Source organism: Coregonus clupeaformis, chromosome 6, assembly GCF_020615455.1.
Source record: "Coregonus clupeaformis isolate EN_2021a chromosome 6, ASM2061545v1, whole genome shotgun sequence".
Classification (NCBI taxonomy): Eukaryota; Metazoa; Chordata; class Actinopteri; order Salmoniformes; family Salmonidae; genus Coregonus; species Coregonus clupeaformis.
Genome location: NC_059197.1, coordinates 1,003,839 through 1,019,705, shown reverse-complemented (window position 1 = coordinate 1,019,705; position 15,867 = coordinate 1,003,839). Strand labels below are relative to the sequence as shown.

The 15,867-nt window shown below is 40.9% G+C and overlaps 1 protein-coding gene across 1 annotated transcript; it reads left to right on the top strand.

The window, feature by feature from the left end:
• Positions 1 to 12,652: 12,652 nt before the first annotated feature.
• On the top strand, positions 12,653 to 13,757 carry LOC121568233 (cobalamin binding intrinsic factor-like). The gene is made up of 4 exons (XM_041878790.1): positions 12,653 to 12,767; positions 12,864 to 13,008; positions 13,285 to 13,424; positions 13,562 to 13,757. The coding sequence occupies exons 1-4, from the start codon at positions 12,701 to 12,703 to the stop codon at positions 13,621 to 13,623; spliced, it is 414 nt and encodes a 137-aa protein (XP_041734724.1). The 5' UTR covers positions 12,653 to 12,700; the 3' UTR covers positions 13,624 to 13,757.
• Positions 13,758 to 15,867: the final 2,110 nt, after the last annotated feature.

The window sequence follows — 15,867 nt, the reverse complement described above, 5'->3', positions numbered from 1 at the left end:
CCTGGAGAGAAGTGGCTTCTTTGCTGCCCTTCTTGACACCAGGCCATCCTCCAAAAGTATTTGCCTTACTGCGTGCAGATGCACTCACACCTGCCTGCTGCCATTCCTGAGCAAGCTCTGCACTGGTGGTGCCCCGATCACGCAGCTGAATCAACTTTAGGAGACGGTCCTGGCGCTTGCTGGACTTTCTTGGGAGCCCTGACGCCTTCTTCACAACAATTGAACCTCTCTCCTTGAAGTTCTTGATGATCCGATAAATGGTTGATTTAGGTGCTATCTTACTAGCAGCAATATCCTTGCCTGTGAAGACCTTTTTGTGCAAAGCAATGATGACTCACTCATTCTTGGCTTTGGATCAAAATAAATAAGTACCAACATTCTTTCTGATCATCTTTAATAAAGAAATGTTTTTACCAAGTTAATCTGATCATGTGTGTGTATGTATGTGTTCAATTATTTGTGACATTGTGGTTACAATGAAGAATGTAAACTAAATAAATCAAATAAATCCTATTCATGATGAATAATCAGATGCATGTTGCAAGACTGTCATTTTTCCTTTTTAAATTTATTTTTACGTTTATTTTTATTTTTTGAGACAATACAAAACATACACATACAAACGACAACTACATCACACCTGCTCAGACCCACCTGCCCACACCTCCAGCGCCCGCTTCACTCTCCCCTATATGGCCTCAAACTGAACCATTTTGTTTCTCTCCGTCGCCCACGCACTTTCAACATTTGGATTATAAAGCATTTAAAGGCTAACGTTGGTTGATTTTCAGTTTTTAAGTATACGTTTTTTCAAGATGATTGACGAGAAAAGTATCGTCCAACCCATAGGGTATCTCACTGCACCCTTAAATGTCATGTCTTGAAATATGCAGACAGACATTTTAAAATGTAATTCCATTGTAATATTTCTGACAGCCAACTTTCTAACTCCGCCCATAACTGTTGGACTTTATAACACTCCCAGAAGGCATGTATAATTATAAACTAATGAAAAATTAACCTGGTAATCTAATTTAATTTACTGTAGGCCTAAGACCTATGGGTTTAACCTTCTGAATGAATGATTGTATTTGTAGCGGGTGATTTGGACGGAGTCAGGCGCAGGAGGGTAAATCACAGAATAAATGGTTTATTCGGCAAATACCGCGTTACGCAGCAATGCGTAAAACTCTACAGTGCGGTATAACGGCGCACTAGAGAAAATAAAGCACGCGGGTGAATATCCCGGCGATACAATACAAAACGCTCACCGGGCTATCGTCACCTCCACATGAAAACAATCACACACAAAGACATGGGGGGCAGAGGGAATACTTATACAGGTACTGATGAGGGGATATGAACCAGGTGTGTGTAAAAAAAAATAAAAAAAATAAAATGGAATGATGAGATAAGGAGCGGCAGTGGTTAGAAGGCCGGTGACGCTGAGCACCGAAGCCTGCCGGAACAAGGAGAGGAAGCAGCTTCGGAGCAAGTCGTGACGGTATTGAAGATAAAAGCCGCCTCTTAATAAGTTCCGAGAGCCGATCAATTTATTACATTACATTTACATTGTAGTCATTTAGCAGACAATTTATTTAGCCTAATTGCTTTTATGACTACAGACAGTATGCTATTATTCCTCTTTTCCTCATTCATTAATTTGTCTGCATGTCTATTCAACATTTGGCTAAAAAGAAACCACGCCATGAATTAAGAACGATATATATTTTTTATTCACAATTGACAACTCAAAATTGCTTTAAAAAACCTAATATTAGACAACAAATAAATATACTAAAACAATCACTTCAAAAACAGTCCATTCATTTTACATTTACATTTTTAGTCATTTAGCAGACGCTCTTATCCAGAGCGACTTACAGTTAGTGAGTGCATACATTTTCATACTGCATACATTAATCACTGGATTTCTTCAAATTGCTGTGCAGGAAAAGGATGTCATCCACCATGCCTGGTCGCAGGCTCACAGATGGCTTCTATATGAAACCACAAATCCATCTGTAGGTGACGCTTTATCCTTTGGAACCACACAGTTGGACAGTAGGCCTCTTGAAGCGATAGAGGAAATGAACAAGATCCACAAGTATTCTTTCATAATAGCTGGCCTTACGTTATCTGCAGTTTTGAGCTGCACTGTCCCACTACGTGGTGGATAACACCCACTCTAATTTATGTAATGGGCTGTAAAGCACAAGTATCCTATTTTTTGAAAATCGTCAGTCCAGATTGTATTTACCCAAGTTCTCTCTCAACTCCGGGACCACCTGCCAGCTGATTTTTTTTTACCCGATGCAGGACTCTAGTGTGAGAGGAGAGAGACTCTCGGACTGAAACATTTACACCTCCATTAATTTACAAAAGGATAGTCTAATAGCTCGGCTACATGTTAAAAATCCCCCAATTTGTGCAACAGTTTAGTCTACCGATAGATGTTGTGGTCAGTCAGAGTTGAGTCCTATTGTAAAGTGTAGCCTAATGGCCAAAAAGGGCAAACTTGCAATGTATTCGAGGCTTAAGTCCTCTAAATTTTTACATTTCTAACTCAATATCACAGACCTGATTTGCCCTAACGAAAAATGCACCAACCCCTACAAATATATTAATTTATTATAATCCACATAAAAATTCAAACGAAATTAACTGAGTGAGTTACTCAGCCATATGCTTCTGTTCCTGCTTCTGTTGCCTGTTTGAGTGTTTGTTAAATATCCTACTGATTCTGTGATCACCAAGCCTCATGTAAACGGGATAAAGCAGTTTCACAAATCCAGCTGTTTTTAAACTTTGCTATGCTGTATTAAAGGCTTTACAAAAAAATCCTTAGAAAAGACTCTGGTATTACTTATAATTTATTTAGAGTTGTTTACACTGTTCCAAACAGGCAGAAAAATTATATAGTAATCTAATAGCACCTGTTTGTCATGCAACAGTATCTCTTGCACTCTTGAAAATGATTTTACATGAAGCCTAATTCACATGATATGCCTAAAATTACCAGTCAAAAGTTTGGACACATCTACTCATTCCAGTTTTTTGTTTGTTGTTGACTATTTTCTACATTGTAGAATAATAGTGAAGACATCAAAACTATGAAATAACACATATGGAATCATGTAGTAACCAAATAAGTGTTAAACGAATCAAAATATATTTTATATTTGAGATTCTTCAAAGTAGCTACCCTTTGCTTTGATGACAGCTTTGCACACTCTTGGCATTCTCTCAACCAGTTTCATGAGGTAGTCACCTGGAATGCATTTCAATTAACAGGTGTGCCTTGTTAAAAGTTAATTTGTGGAATTTATTCCTTCTTAATGCGTTTGAGCCAATCACTTGTGTTGTGACAAGGGTAGGGGTGGTATTCAGAAGATAGCCCTATTTGGTAAAAGACCAAGTCCATATTATGGCAAGAACAGCTCAAATAAGTAAATTACTTTAAGACATGAAGGTCAGTCAATACGGAAAATTTCAAGAACTTTGAACGTTTCTTCAAGTGCAGTCGCACAAACCATCAAGGGCTATGATGAAACTGGCTCTCATGAGGACCGCCACAGGAAAGGAAGACCCAGAGTTACCTCTGCTGCAGAGGATAAGTTCATTAGAGTTAACTGCACCTCAGATTGCAGCCCAAATAAATGCTTCACAGAGTTCAAGTAACAGCCACATCTCAACATCAACTGTTCAGAGGAGACTGCGTGAATCAGGCCTTCATGGGCGAATTGCTGCAAAGAAACCACTACTAAAGGACACCAAGAAGAAGAAGACACTTGCTTGGGCCAAGAAACACAAGCAATGGACATTAGACCGGTGAAAATATGTCCTTTGGTCTGATGAGTCCAAATTTGAGATTTTTGGTTCAATCCACTGTGTCTTTGTGAGACGCAGAGTAGGTGAACAGATTATCTCTGCATGTGTGGTTCCAACATGAAGCATGGAGGAGGAGGTGTGATGGTGTGGGGGTGTTTTGCTGGTGACACTGTCGTGATTTATTTAGAATTCAAGGCATACTTAAAAAGCATGGCTACCACAGCATTCTGCAGCAATAAATCATCCCATCTGGTTTGCGCTTAGTGGGAGGATTATTTGTTAAGCAAAGCCGACAGAAAATAAGGTAAGGCACAAAACTATGTTATCTGATGTCTTAAGGTTTGTTAACAAATGCCATAAAGTATGTACAAGGTACAATGATATTAGCTCTACATTCAATTAATTTAGCTACAGTGCCTTCAGAAAGTATTCATACCCCTTGACTTATTCCACATTTTGTTATGTTACAGCCTGATTTCAATATTGATTAAATATAATTTTTTTCCTCACCCATCTACCCCATAATGACAAAGTGAAAACATGTTTTTACAGAAATATCTAATTTACATAAGTATTCACACCCTTGAGTCAATATATGTTAGAATCACCTTTTACAGAGATTACAGCTGTGAGCCTTTCTGGGAAAGTCTCTAAGAGCTTTGCACACCTGGATTGTACAATATAAAATTCTTCAAGCTCTGTCAACTTGGTTGTTGGATCATTGCTAGACTCCCATTTTAAGTCTTGCTATAGATTTTCAAGCCAATTTAAGTCAACACTGTAACTAGGCCACTCAGGAACATTCAACGTCGTCTTGGTAAGCAACTCCAGTTGGTTAGTAACTCCAGAACCAGATAGATCAGTTGTAGGCTTACTGGAATTCTTTGCAGTTTTGAATAAAAACAAAATCACCTGTGGAAACCTCACAGCAGGCTCAACTTGCCCAACTGCTCAGTTCACTTGCCCCAGGCAATAGGGCAGTGCATAAGGTCAATCCCTGTAGCCTAACACATTACTATATGGTTACAGCGATCAGCTCTCCAAGCAGCTGTGTGAATTATTATGTGTTCGGATCATATGCCATCAATCTGACCTCTGTTCGCAACCCTGATAACTGGTTTTACACACAGACTATAGAATGGGAGCATGTCTTCATTGATGTAGTTCTATTTAGCCTTTGTCCTATCATGGTCAAAATGTCCCTCGTACTTTAACTATAAAAAATGTAACGTCGGAAAATTGTACCGACTTGCACAGACTCTGCATGCCCTTTAGTGTGACACCAGAAATAAAAACAATAAACGTAAGAACATCCACTGGGCACAGATGTAATTAACATTATAGGATACAATGATATAAAACTAGGTCAGAACAGGGGAAATGGTTAATGCTTTTTCCACCATTCATTTTTCCCATAGTTTTTTTTTTTTAGAAACACTTCAAATAAGGGCTGTGTTCCTAGGTCTACGGGGAATTTTGATAACAGTGTAAATCTCTCTAGGACAAGGTGATTATCAATATATTCACCTGTATTTACCCCTAAAAAATGAAATGTAAATTAGGCTAATGTGGCTATAAAAAATAATACATAATGCATGATGAACTGGAAGAGACTGCCGAATCGAGGCAAAGATAAGAATTTCCGGATTAACATCTAATGTTAGCTAAATTGTAATGAATAAATTAACTAGATAATGGAAATTCGTGAAGGCAAGTAAATTGACACAGTATAGAAAGGTGTTAGATGATGTGCAGGAGTAGTAGTTTGCATGATGTGACTTTGATGCAATAGCATAGAATTGAGAGTAAATAGAGGGTATGGGGTGCACCTCAGCACGTAAAAACTAATAGTGATAAGATGATAAAAGAAGTAGTGCAGCGTTTCAGATCGGCAAGCGCTTTTGACTCTGTCAATCACTGCATCTCTTATTGGCAGACAAAAAGCCTTTGGTTCCCAAATGATGCCCGCCGGTTAACAAATCTAGATAGAGTTATGTAAATCAGAGGGCCGTTGTTGGACTCCTGATATGGGGGTGCAGCTGTGTACTCGGGCGACTTATTCTCGGTGTATATCAAGATGTGCTCTTGCTGCTGGTGACTTCAGATCCACCTCTACGCAGACCGACACCATTTTGTATACATCTGGCCCTTCATTGACACTGTGTTAACAAAACTCCAAACGAGCTTAATGCCATACAACACCTTCCGTGGTCTCCAACTGCTCTTAAACCGCTAGTAAAACTAAATGCATGCTCTTCAATCGAACGCTGCTTCTCACTCCGCCCGCCCGATAGAATCACTACGGGGGTTGACTCTAGAATATAGGTGGACAACTACAAATACAGTGGGGAGAACAAGAATTGATAATAGATCTCATGTTTTTCAAAGCATGTAGAGGCTCGCAATATATAGGTAACTGGAACTGTGAGAGACGAATCTAAACAAAAATCCAGAAAACTACAGTATGATTTTTTAAGTAATTAATTTGAATTTTATTGCATAAATATAAATGTGGATTTTTTTGATTTTTGGATTCCGTCTTCACAGAAGAAGTGTGTACCTATGATAAAAATTACAGACCTCTACATGCTTTGTAAGTAGGAAAACCTGCAAAATCATCAGTGTATCAAATTATTGTAGATTTATCGGTGGTGATAGTGTTTCCTAGCCTGAGTGCTGGGAGGAGGTGCTCTTATTCTCCATGGACTTTACAGTGTCCCAAAACTTTTTGGAGTTAGTGCTACAGGATGCACATTTCTGTTTGAAAAAGCTAGCCTTTGCTTTCCTAACTGCTTGTGTATATTGGTTCCTAACTTCCCTGAAAAGTTTCATATCGCGGGGGCTATTCGATGCTAATGCAGTACGCCACAGGATGTTTTTGTGCTGGTCAAGGGCAGTCAAGTCTGAGGCGAACCAGGGGCTATATCTGTTCTTAGTTCTGAATTATTTGAATGGGACATGCTTATTTAAGATTGAGAGGAAAGCACTTTTAAAAGAACAACCAGGCATCCTCTACTGACGGAATGAGATCGATATCCATCCAGGATACCTGGGCCAGGTCAATTAGTAAGGCCTGCTCGCTAAAGTGTTTTAGGGAGCGTTTGACAGTGATGAGGGGTGGTCGTTTGACCGCGGACCTGTTACGGACGCAGGCAATAAGGCAGTGATCGCTGAGATCCTGGTTGAAGACAGCGGAGGTGTATTTAGAGGGTAAGTTAGTCAGGATGATATCTATGAGGGTGCCCATGTTTACGGATTTAGGGTTGTACCTGGTAGGTTCCTTGATAATTTATGTGAGATTGAGGGCATCTAGTTTGGATTGTAGGATGGCCGGGGTGTTAAGCATATCCCAGTTTAGGTCACCAAGCAGTACGAACTCTGAGGATAGATGGGGGGCAATCAATTCACATATGGTGTCCAGGGCACAGCTGGGGGCTGAGGGGGGTCTGTAGCAAGCAGCAACAGTGAGAGAATTTTTCTGGAAAGGTGGATTTTTAGAGTAGATTGCAACTCCACCCCCTTTGGCAGTTCTATCTAGACGGAAAATGTTGTAGTTGGGGATGGACATTTCTGCATTTTTGGTGGCCTTCCTAAGCCAGGATTCAGACACTGCTAGAACATCAGGGTTGGCGGACTGTGCTAACGCAGTGAATAACTCAAACTTAGGAAGGAGGCTTCTGATGTTAACATGCAGAAAACCAAGGCTTTTATGGTTACAGAAGTCAACAAATGATAGCTCCTGGGGAGTAGGAGTGATACTGGGGGCTGCAGGGCCTGGGTTAGACTCTACATCACCAGAGGAACAGAGGAGGACTAGAATAAGGATACGGCTAAAGGCTTTAAGAACTGGTCTTCTAGTGCGTTGGGTACAGAGAATAAAGGGGGCAGATTTCCGGGCGTTGTAGAATAGATTCAGGGCATTATGTACAGACAAGGATATGGAAGGATATGAGTACAGTGGAGGTAAACCTAATCGTTGGGTAACAATGAAAGAGATAGCATCACTGGAGGCACCGATTGAGCCGGTCTTGGCGTGTATGGGGGGTGGAACAAAGGAGCTATTTGAGGCAGTTTGAGAGGGACTTGGGGTTCTACAGTGAAATGGTATAATAATAACTAACTGGAACAGCAATAGGCAAGGCATATTGACATGGGACAGCGGCATAAAGCAATCACAGGTGTTATTAGAGAGAGCTAAGACAACAACTGGTAATGGCGATGAAAGTTTGGGCTGAGGCTAAACAGATAAACAGCACAAGGTACCGTGTAAAGGAACAGTCCAGCAGGCATCAGCTGTGCAGCTGAGTGATCATAAGGTCCAGTGAACAGCAATATGTGAATAAATCACTTCTAGGCAAATCCCCGCCTTATCTTAGATCATTGGTCACCATAGCAACACCCACCCGTAGTATGCGTTCTAGCAGGTATATCTCACTGGTCATCCCCAAAGCCAACACCTCCTTTGGCCGCCATTCCTTCCAGTTCTCTGCTGCAAATGACTGGAACGAACTGCAAAAATCTCTGAAGCTGGAGACACTTATCTCCCTCACTAACTTTAAGCATCAGTTGTCAGAGCAGTTTACCGATCACTGCACCTGTACACAGCCCATCTGTAATTAGCCCACCCAACTACCTCATCCCCATATTGTTATTTATTTTGCTCATTTGCACCCCAGTATCTCTATTTGCACATGATCTTCTGCACATCTATCACTACAGTGTTAATACTCAATTGTAATTGTTTTGCACTATGGCCTATTTATTGCCTTACCTCCATAACTTACTACATTTGCACACACTGTATATAGATTTTATTTTGTGTTATTGACTGTACGTTTTGTTTATTCCATATGTAACCCTGTGTTGTTGTTTTTATCGCACTGCTCTGCTTTATCTTGGCCAGGTCGCAGTTGTAAATGAGAACTTGTTCTCAACTGGCTTACCTGGTTAAATAAAGGTGAATAAAAAATATATATATATCAAACTCCCCACCAGTTATTTTGGATGCTGTAGACCTATTTTACATTCAGCAAGCAATATTATGCTTGAATCTCTCCTCGAATATGCAATTACCAAAGAAAATGCTCAAAATACACTATTTAATAGAAATGTATGTGGACACCCCTTCAAATTAGTGGATTCGTCTATTTCAGCCACACCCGTTGGTGACAGGTTTATAAAATCAAGCCATGTGTCACGTTCGTTCATTGATGGGTCAGACCAAGGCGCAGCGTGATATACGTACATGTTTATTAAACCAAATAAACAACAACCTAAACGAAACGTGAAGTCCAAGGTAGACCACAAAACATACCTTACACGGAACACGATCCCACAACCCACTAATGCCAATAGGCTGCCTAAGTATGATCCCCAATCAGAGACAACGAGCGACAGCTGCCTCTGATTGGGAACCACACCGGCCAACATAGATATATACATACTAGAATAACACCCATTGAATAAACACCACAAATAAATATACACACCCTGACTCAACATATAAGAGTCCCCTGACACCATGCAATCTCTATAGACAAACATAAGCAGTAGAATGTCCTTACTGAAGAGCTCAGTAACTTTCAACGTGGCACAATTATAGGATGCCACTTTTCCAACAAGTCAGTTCATCAAATAACTGCCCTACTAGAGCTGCCCCGGTCAACTGTAAGTGTTGTTATTGTGAAGTGGAAACGTCTAGGAGCAGCAACGGCTCAGCCGCGAAGTGGTAGGCCACAGAAGCTCACAGAACGTCTGTCCTCGGTTGCAACACTCATTACGAGTTCCAAACTGCCTCTGGAAGCAACGTCAGCACAATAACTGTTCATCGGGAGCTTAATGAAATGGGTTTCAATGGCCGAGTAGCCACACACAAGCCTAAGAACACCATGCGCAATGCCAAGCGTCGGCTTGAGTGGTGTAAAGCTCGCTGCCATTGGACTCTGGAGCAGTGGAAACATGTTCTCTGTAGTGATGAATCACGCTTCACCATCTGGCAGTCCGACTGACGAATCTGGGTTTGGCGAATGCCAGGAGAACGCTACCTGCCCTAATGCATAGTGCCAACTGTAAAGTTTGGTGGAGGAGGAATAATAGTCGGGCTAGGCCCCTTAGTTCCAGTGAAGGGAAATCTTAACGCTACAGCATACAATTACATTCTAGACGATTCTGTGCTTCCAACTTTGTGGCAACAGTTTGGGGAAGGCCCTTTCCTGTTTCAGCATGACAGGATGAATTGGAACGCCGACTGCGAGCCAGGCCTAATCGCCCAACATCAGTGCCCGACCTCACTAATGCTCTTGTGGCTAAATGGAAGCAAGTCCTGCAGCAATGTTCCAACATCTAGTGGAAAGCCTTCCCAGAAGAGTGGATGTTATAGCAGCAAAGGGGGGACCAACTCCATATTAATGCCCATGATTTTGAAATGAGATGTTCGACGAGCAGATGTCCACATACCTTTGGTCATGTACTGTAAGTGTCCAACAAGCTATTGCAGTTTAGCTTTTCCTGGAACTGCACAAGACCAAAGAGGAATAGCAGAGAGGCAGCGGGGAGGCCAGGTGCGTAATTGTGCAAAAGAACAGTGAAGACAGACAGGCTAAAGATGTGTAGCCTAACTTAGAATTGAATGAATATTAACCCATTATTCATTAGCTAAACTCTGCAAAGCTGCCTACAGAACAATATTGATGACGAAAAACGTTAACCTGCGGGCTGCGCCCCCAGCCCCTGGGCAGCTCGAAAAGCTCCCCTATTTATCAGAGATGAACAATTTATTCTAAAAATAATTTAAGAACACAACTATAGCTGCAAGCAGCAATGAACGGGGTTCACATGATGACACATACGACACAAGATCAAATTGATAACAAAGCAAGCAGTCTATCATGAAGGAATCTGTATCCTTTATGTGCAATCAGTGAAAGCATTACCATGTTTATCTCTTAATACCACAAGCATGACACAAGTGAAGTTTAGTCTAGTGGTGTAGGTTGGTTATCTTTGAATGGAGCAAGTAATCAAGTATTTACTTAATGTATTGAGTTTATATACAGTACCAGTCAAAAGTTTGGACACACCAACTCATTCAAGAGTTTTTCTTTATTTTTACTATTCATTGTAGAATAATAGTGAAGACATCAAAACTATGAAATAACACATATGGAATCATGTAGTAACCAAAAAAGTGTTAAACAAATCAAAGTATATTTTATATTTGAGATTCTTCAAATAGCCACCGTTTGCGTTGATGACAGCTTTGCACACTCTTGGCATTCTCTCAACCAGCTTCATGAGGTAGTCACCTGGAATGCATTTCAATTAACAGGTGTGCCTTGTTAAAAATTAATTTGTGGAATTTCTTTCCTTCTTAATGCGTTTGAGCCAATCAGTTGTGTTGTGACAAGGGTAGGGGTGGTATACAGAATATAGCCCTATTTGGTAAAAGACCAAGTCCATATTATTGTGTGTCCCCTGTAGCTCAGTTGGTAGAGCATGGTGCTTGCAACGCCCGGGTTGTGAGTTCGTTTCCCACGGGGGGCCAGTATGAAAATGTATGCACTCACTAACTATAAGTCGCTCTGGAAAAGAGCGTCTGCTAAATGACTAAAATGTAAATGTAAATATTATGGCAAGAACAGCTAAAATAAGCAAAGAGAAACGACAGTCCATCATTACTTTAAGACATGAAGGACAGCCAATACGGAACATTTCAAGAACTTTGAACATTTCTTCAAGTGCAGTCGCAAAAACCATCAAGCGCTATGATGAAACTGGCTCTCATGAGGACCGCCACAGGAATGGAAGACCCAGAGTTACCTCTGCTGCAGAGGATAAGTTCATTAGAGTTACCAGCCTCAGAAATTGCAGCCCAAATAAATGCTTCACAGAGTTCAAGTCACAGACACATCTCAACATCAACTGTTCAGAGGGGACTGTGTGAATCAGGCCTTCATGGTCGAATTGCTGAAAACCACTACCACTACTAAAGGACACCAATAAGAAGAAGAGACCTGCTTGGGACAAGAAACACAAGCAATGGACATTAGACCGGTGGAAATGTGTTCTTTGGTCTGGAGACCAAATTGGAGATTTTTGGTTCCAACCGCTGTGCCTTTGTGAGACGCGGTGTGGGTGAACAGATGATCTCCATATGTGTATTTCCCACCGTGAAGCATGTAGGAGGAGGGGTTATGGGTGTGGGGGTGCTTTGCTGGTGACACTGTCTGTGATTTATTTAGATTTCAAGGCACACTTAACCAGCATGGCTACCACACCATTCTGCAGCGATACGCCATCCCATCTGGTTTGGGCTTAGTGGGACTATATTTTGTTTTTCAACAGGACAATGACCCAACACACCTCCAGGCTGTGTAAGGGCTATTTTACCAAGAAGGAGATTGATGGAGTGCTGCATCAGATGACCTGGCCTCCACAATCCCCCGACCTCAACCCAATTGAGATGGTTTGGGATGAGTCGGACGGCAGAGTGAAGGAAAAGCAGCCAACAAGTGCTCAGAATATGTGGGAACTCATTCAAGACTGTTGGAAAAGCATTCCAGTTGAAGCTGGTTGAGATAATGCCAAGAGTGTGCAAAGCTGTCGTCAAGGCAAACGCTGGCTATTTGAAGAATCCCATCCCCAAAAATTCCTCTGTGTACACCGTTCCATTAATTCCGAAAGGAGTTAGCCTGGGTACCAGTCTGTTAACATTCCACTCCTATGTTTAGCATGACAATGAGTGGCAAGGAGTGGAATGATAGCTAAACAGACTGTAACCAGACTATAAAGGAGTGGCTACAAGGCTAGGAATACTGTATAAAAAGCAGTGAGTGAATGCAGTACTGTAGGCCAACACTTCCAACTGAGTATGATGACCATTGTATCTTTTCTCTCCGCAGCTCTGCTGTTGCTGGTTCCTGGGATCCTGACTGAAAGTAATGTAGAATATATTGACTTACTTTACCTCTTTGTAATGTTATCTTTATAATTTATACAGTATAGTGGACATTGAAAATTCCAATTTTATACAGAGGCTTATGGACCAAACCTCATCGAGTTGACGATCGTCAACAGCATCTCCAATGCACCCAATGAGACCTACAGTGCTGACATCGTATTCAGAGGGATCCTACTCGGTGCCATGAGGAGACTGCAGGAGACCAATGCAGACTTCAAGTCAGTAGACATTTAGATTCTATTGTCTGATTGGTTTCTAGAATAGCTCATATATGCAATGAGAAATAGTTTTTATGCCAATTTACAGACAATGTTCTGTAGTTCAATGTGTCAATAATTGCATGACATGGAGTGGTACAGCATTTTCCTGTTTCCAATGTGAAAAAGTAATGGTGGTATGCTTGCTGTTGCAATGGATAAAGGGTATCATAACTGATAACTGGTGTGTCACATATTTTATGTTATGTCAGTAGTCAGTGAGCATTGTTCTTCCAGGTTCACCTACACAGAGGACCCCAACTATGGTCCTTTCCTGGAGAGTGTGAATGATGTTGCCGGGGACAGTGCTGAGCACACTTACTGGGAGCTCCTTGTTCAGACTGGGGAGAATGGACCCGTGATCAGACCTGATGTGGGTGAGTAATGATTTAGAATATCGCTCTCTCTCCAGAATTAAGTGCAAAAGCAAGTGTTATTTACAACAACTATTTGTCACACAAATTGTGCACCTACTGTAAAACACTAATTACCTATTTGGACCATGTTTTCACAGGTATTGGCTGTTACATCCCAGAACCAAATGACCGCATCATCCTGAATTTTACGAAATGGTGAACATTCAGAAGCGCCTGACTGATACCGTTTCATTTTTTAAAGTGCTGTAAAGCAATTTACTATATAGATAGATCTCTCTCTTTCTCTCTTCCGTCTCCTTAATTTTTGAATAAATTCATTTGTGAAAAACTGTTCAACTATTGTCTTTCTCTTTAAGTCAACTACTCACCACATTTTATGCATTGCAGCGCTAGCTAGCTGTTGCTTATGCTTACAGTGCTAGATTCATTCTCTGATCATTTCAGTGGGTGGACAACATGCCAGTTCATGTTGCAAGAGCTCTGATAGGTTGGAGGACATCCTCCGGAAGTTGTCATAATTACTGTGTAAGCCTATGGAAGGGGTGAGAACCATCAGACTCCTAGGTTTTGTCAGTGTAACCAGAGGAGGACAGAAGCTAGCTGTCCTCCGGCTACACCATGGTACTACCCTACAGAGTGCTGCTGAGGCTACTGTAGACCTTCATTGCAAAACATTGTGTTTTAAATCAATTATTTGATGACAAATGGATATATTTAGTATAGTTTTATCTAAAAAGGATAACTTATTTAATGTTTCACTATTTTTATTTGTATGAAATTCACTGAGGAGAATGGTCCTCCCCTTCCTCCTCTGAGGAGCCTCCACTGATGTACACACACACAGAGAGACACACACCAATGGCAATGTCCTCACTGCAGTCCTTGTCATTCTTACTAACGTAAAGTTGATAGAGAGGCTGTAGCCCAGCATAAATTGGAATAAGGATTCCAATCATTTGCAGTACACTATTAGAAAAAAGGGTTCCAAAAGGTTTCTCCAACTGTTCCCATAGGGGAACCCTTTTTGGTTCCAGGTAGAACTCTTTTGGGTTCCATGTAGAACCCTCTGTGGAAAGGTTTCTACATGGAACCCAAAAGGGTTATACATGGAACTAAAAGGGTTCTACCTGGAACCAAAAGTGTTCTTCAAAGGGTTTTCCAATGGGGACAGGCGAAGAACCCTTTTTGGTTCTAGATAGCACCTTTTTTCTAAGCCCATTTTCAGAATTTAAAGAAAAGAGTTTCACCCTGACATAATACTGTTATTGTTGTTTTAAAAGAAAATTTGGAACAGCAAAGAATGCCGGGCTACAGTTGACATCCCTCAGCCTATGCCAGAACTATTGTAACATTACATTCTGTATGTAATTACTGTGTAATAGGTTAGTAAAGTACATGTAGCTATGGAGTACAATTTGTGTGTTCACTTTTGTATATTTACCTGGGAAACAGAATTACAGCAATAGTGGTATGTGCTAGGGATTAACACCGGTATCCTGGGACTGTGCCTGGACATTTCCGAAAAGTTTTATTGACAAAACACAGGAAATTACAATGTCGCAATAATGCAATTCAACAAAATACACAACATGCACCAGATTGGCTAAAAAATGTTATAAAACATTTAAAAAATAGTGACCATATCTTGGGTTTAAACGCTTTAAATGGGCACTTCCGATTTTTGCAGTATTTCCCGGGACTCTCGGATAAATACGTTTTTTTCCCATATTGAAACTTGGTAGATTTTCGGGAAAATAAATAGTATGTGCTAATAACTGTACATGTATACTTGTACACACACACACACACACACACACACACACACACACACACACACACAAACGCAGCTTTGTTTTCATGAAATTTCTGGACTTTTGGGGGGTAAAAATGTTTGACCATCAAAAATCCTATTTTCCCTAACCCCTAACCCTTAACCTAACCTTAACCCCCAAACCCTAAACCTAACCCTACCCTTAACCCCAAAACCTAACCCTTAAGATTAAAATAGCATTTGAACAAATTCAGGACCTGAAAAAAGTCCCGACTTTGTAAGGACATTCTGGTGCAATGTTAGGACATTGGGGTCCTGAAAACAAGTGCGAGTACGCACAAACACACGCGCACGCACACACGCACACACACACACAAATAACTTATACAGCATGTGGTATATGGTCATTTCATTTTGATGGTTTGTTCTTTCCCCCCCATAATTATTCAGGACATACTGTATACCCATGCAAAATGTAGTGTTACCAAATGGCCAGTTATTAAGAAAGACAAGGTGTTCCACAACAAAATATTTTCATTTGGAAAAAGAACAGTCTGCGCTATTACCCAATTGTTAAATGATCAACTATGAATAATTGACTGTGTATGGCAGTTCCTGACAGTAAAAGCAATAGGAACAACAGGGGATAGGGTACAGACTCATGTGGGGGAA

What these genes read in the sequence shown, in the direction of transcription:
- LOC121568233 (XM_041878790.1), top strand. Translation starts at nt 12,701, where the DNA reads ATGATGACCATTGTATCTTTTCTCTCCGCAGCTCTGCTGTTGCTGGTT. An exon ending in GAGACCAATGCAGACTTCAA is followed by an intron (nt 13,009 to 13,284) that starts GTCAGTAGACAT and finishes TTGTTCTTCCAG; the next exon opens with GTTCACCTACACAGAGGACC. An exon ending in CGTGATCAGACCTGATGTGG is followed by an intron (nt 13,425 to 13,561) that starts GTGAGTAATGAT and finishes ATGTTTTCACAG; the next exon opens with GTATTGGCTGTTACATCCCA.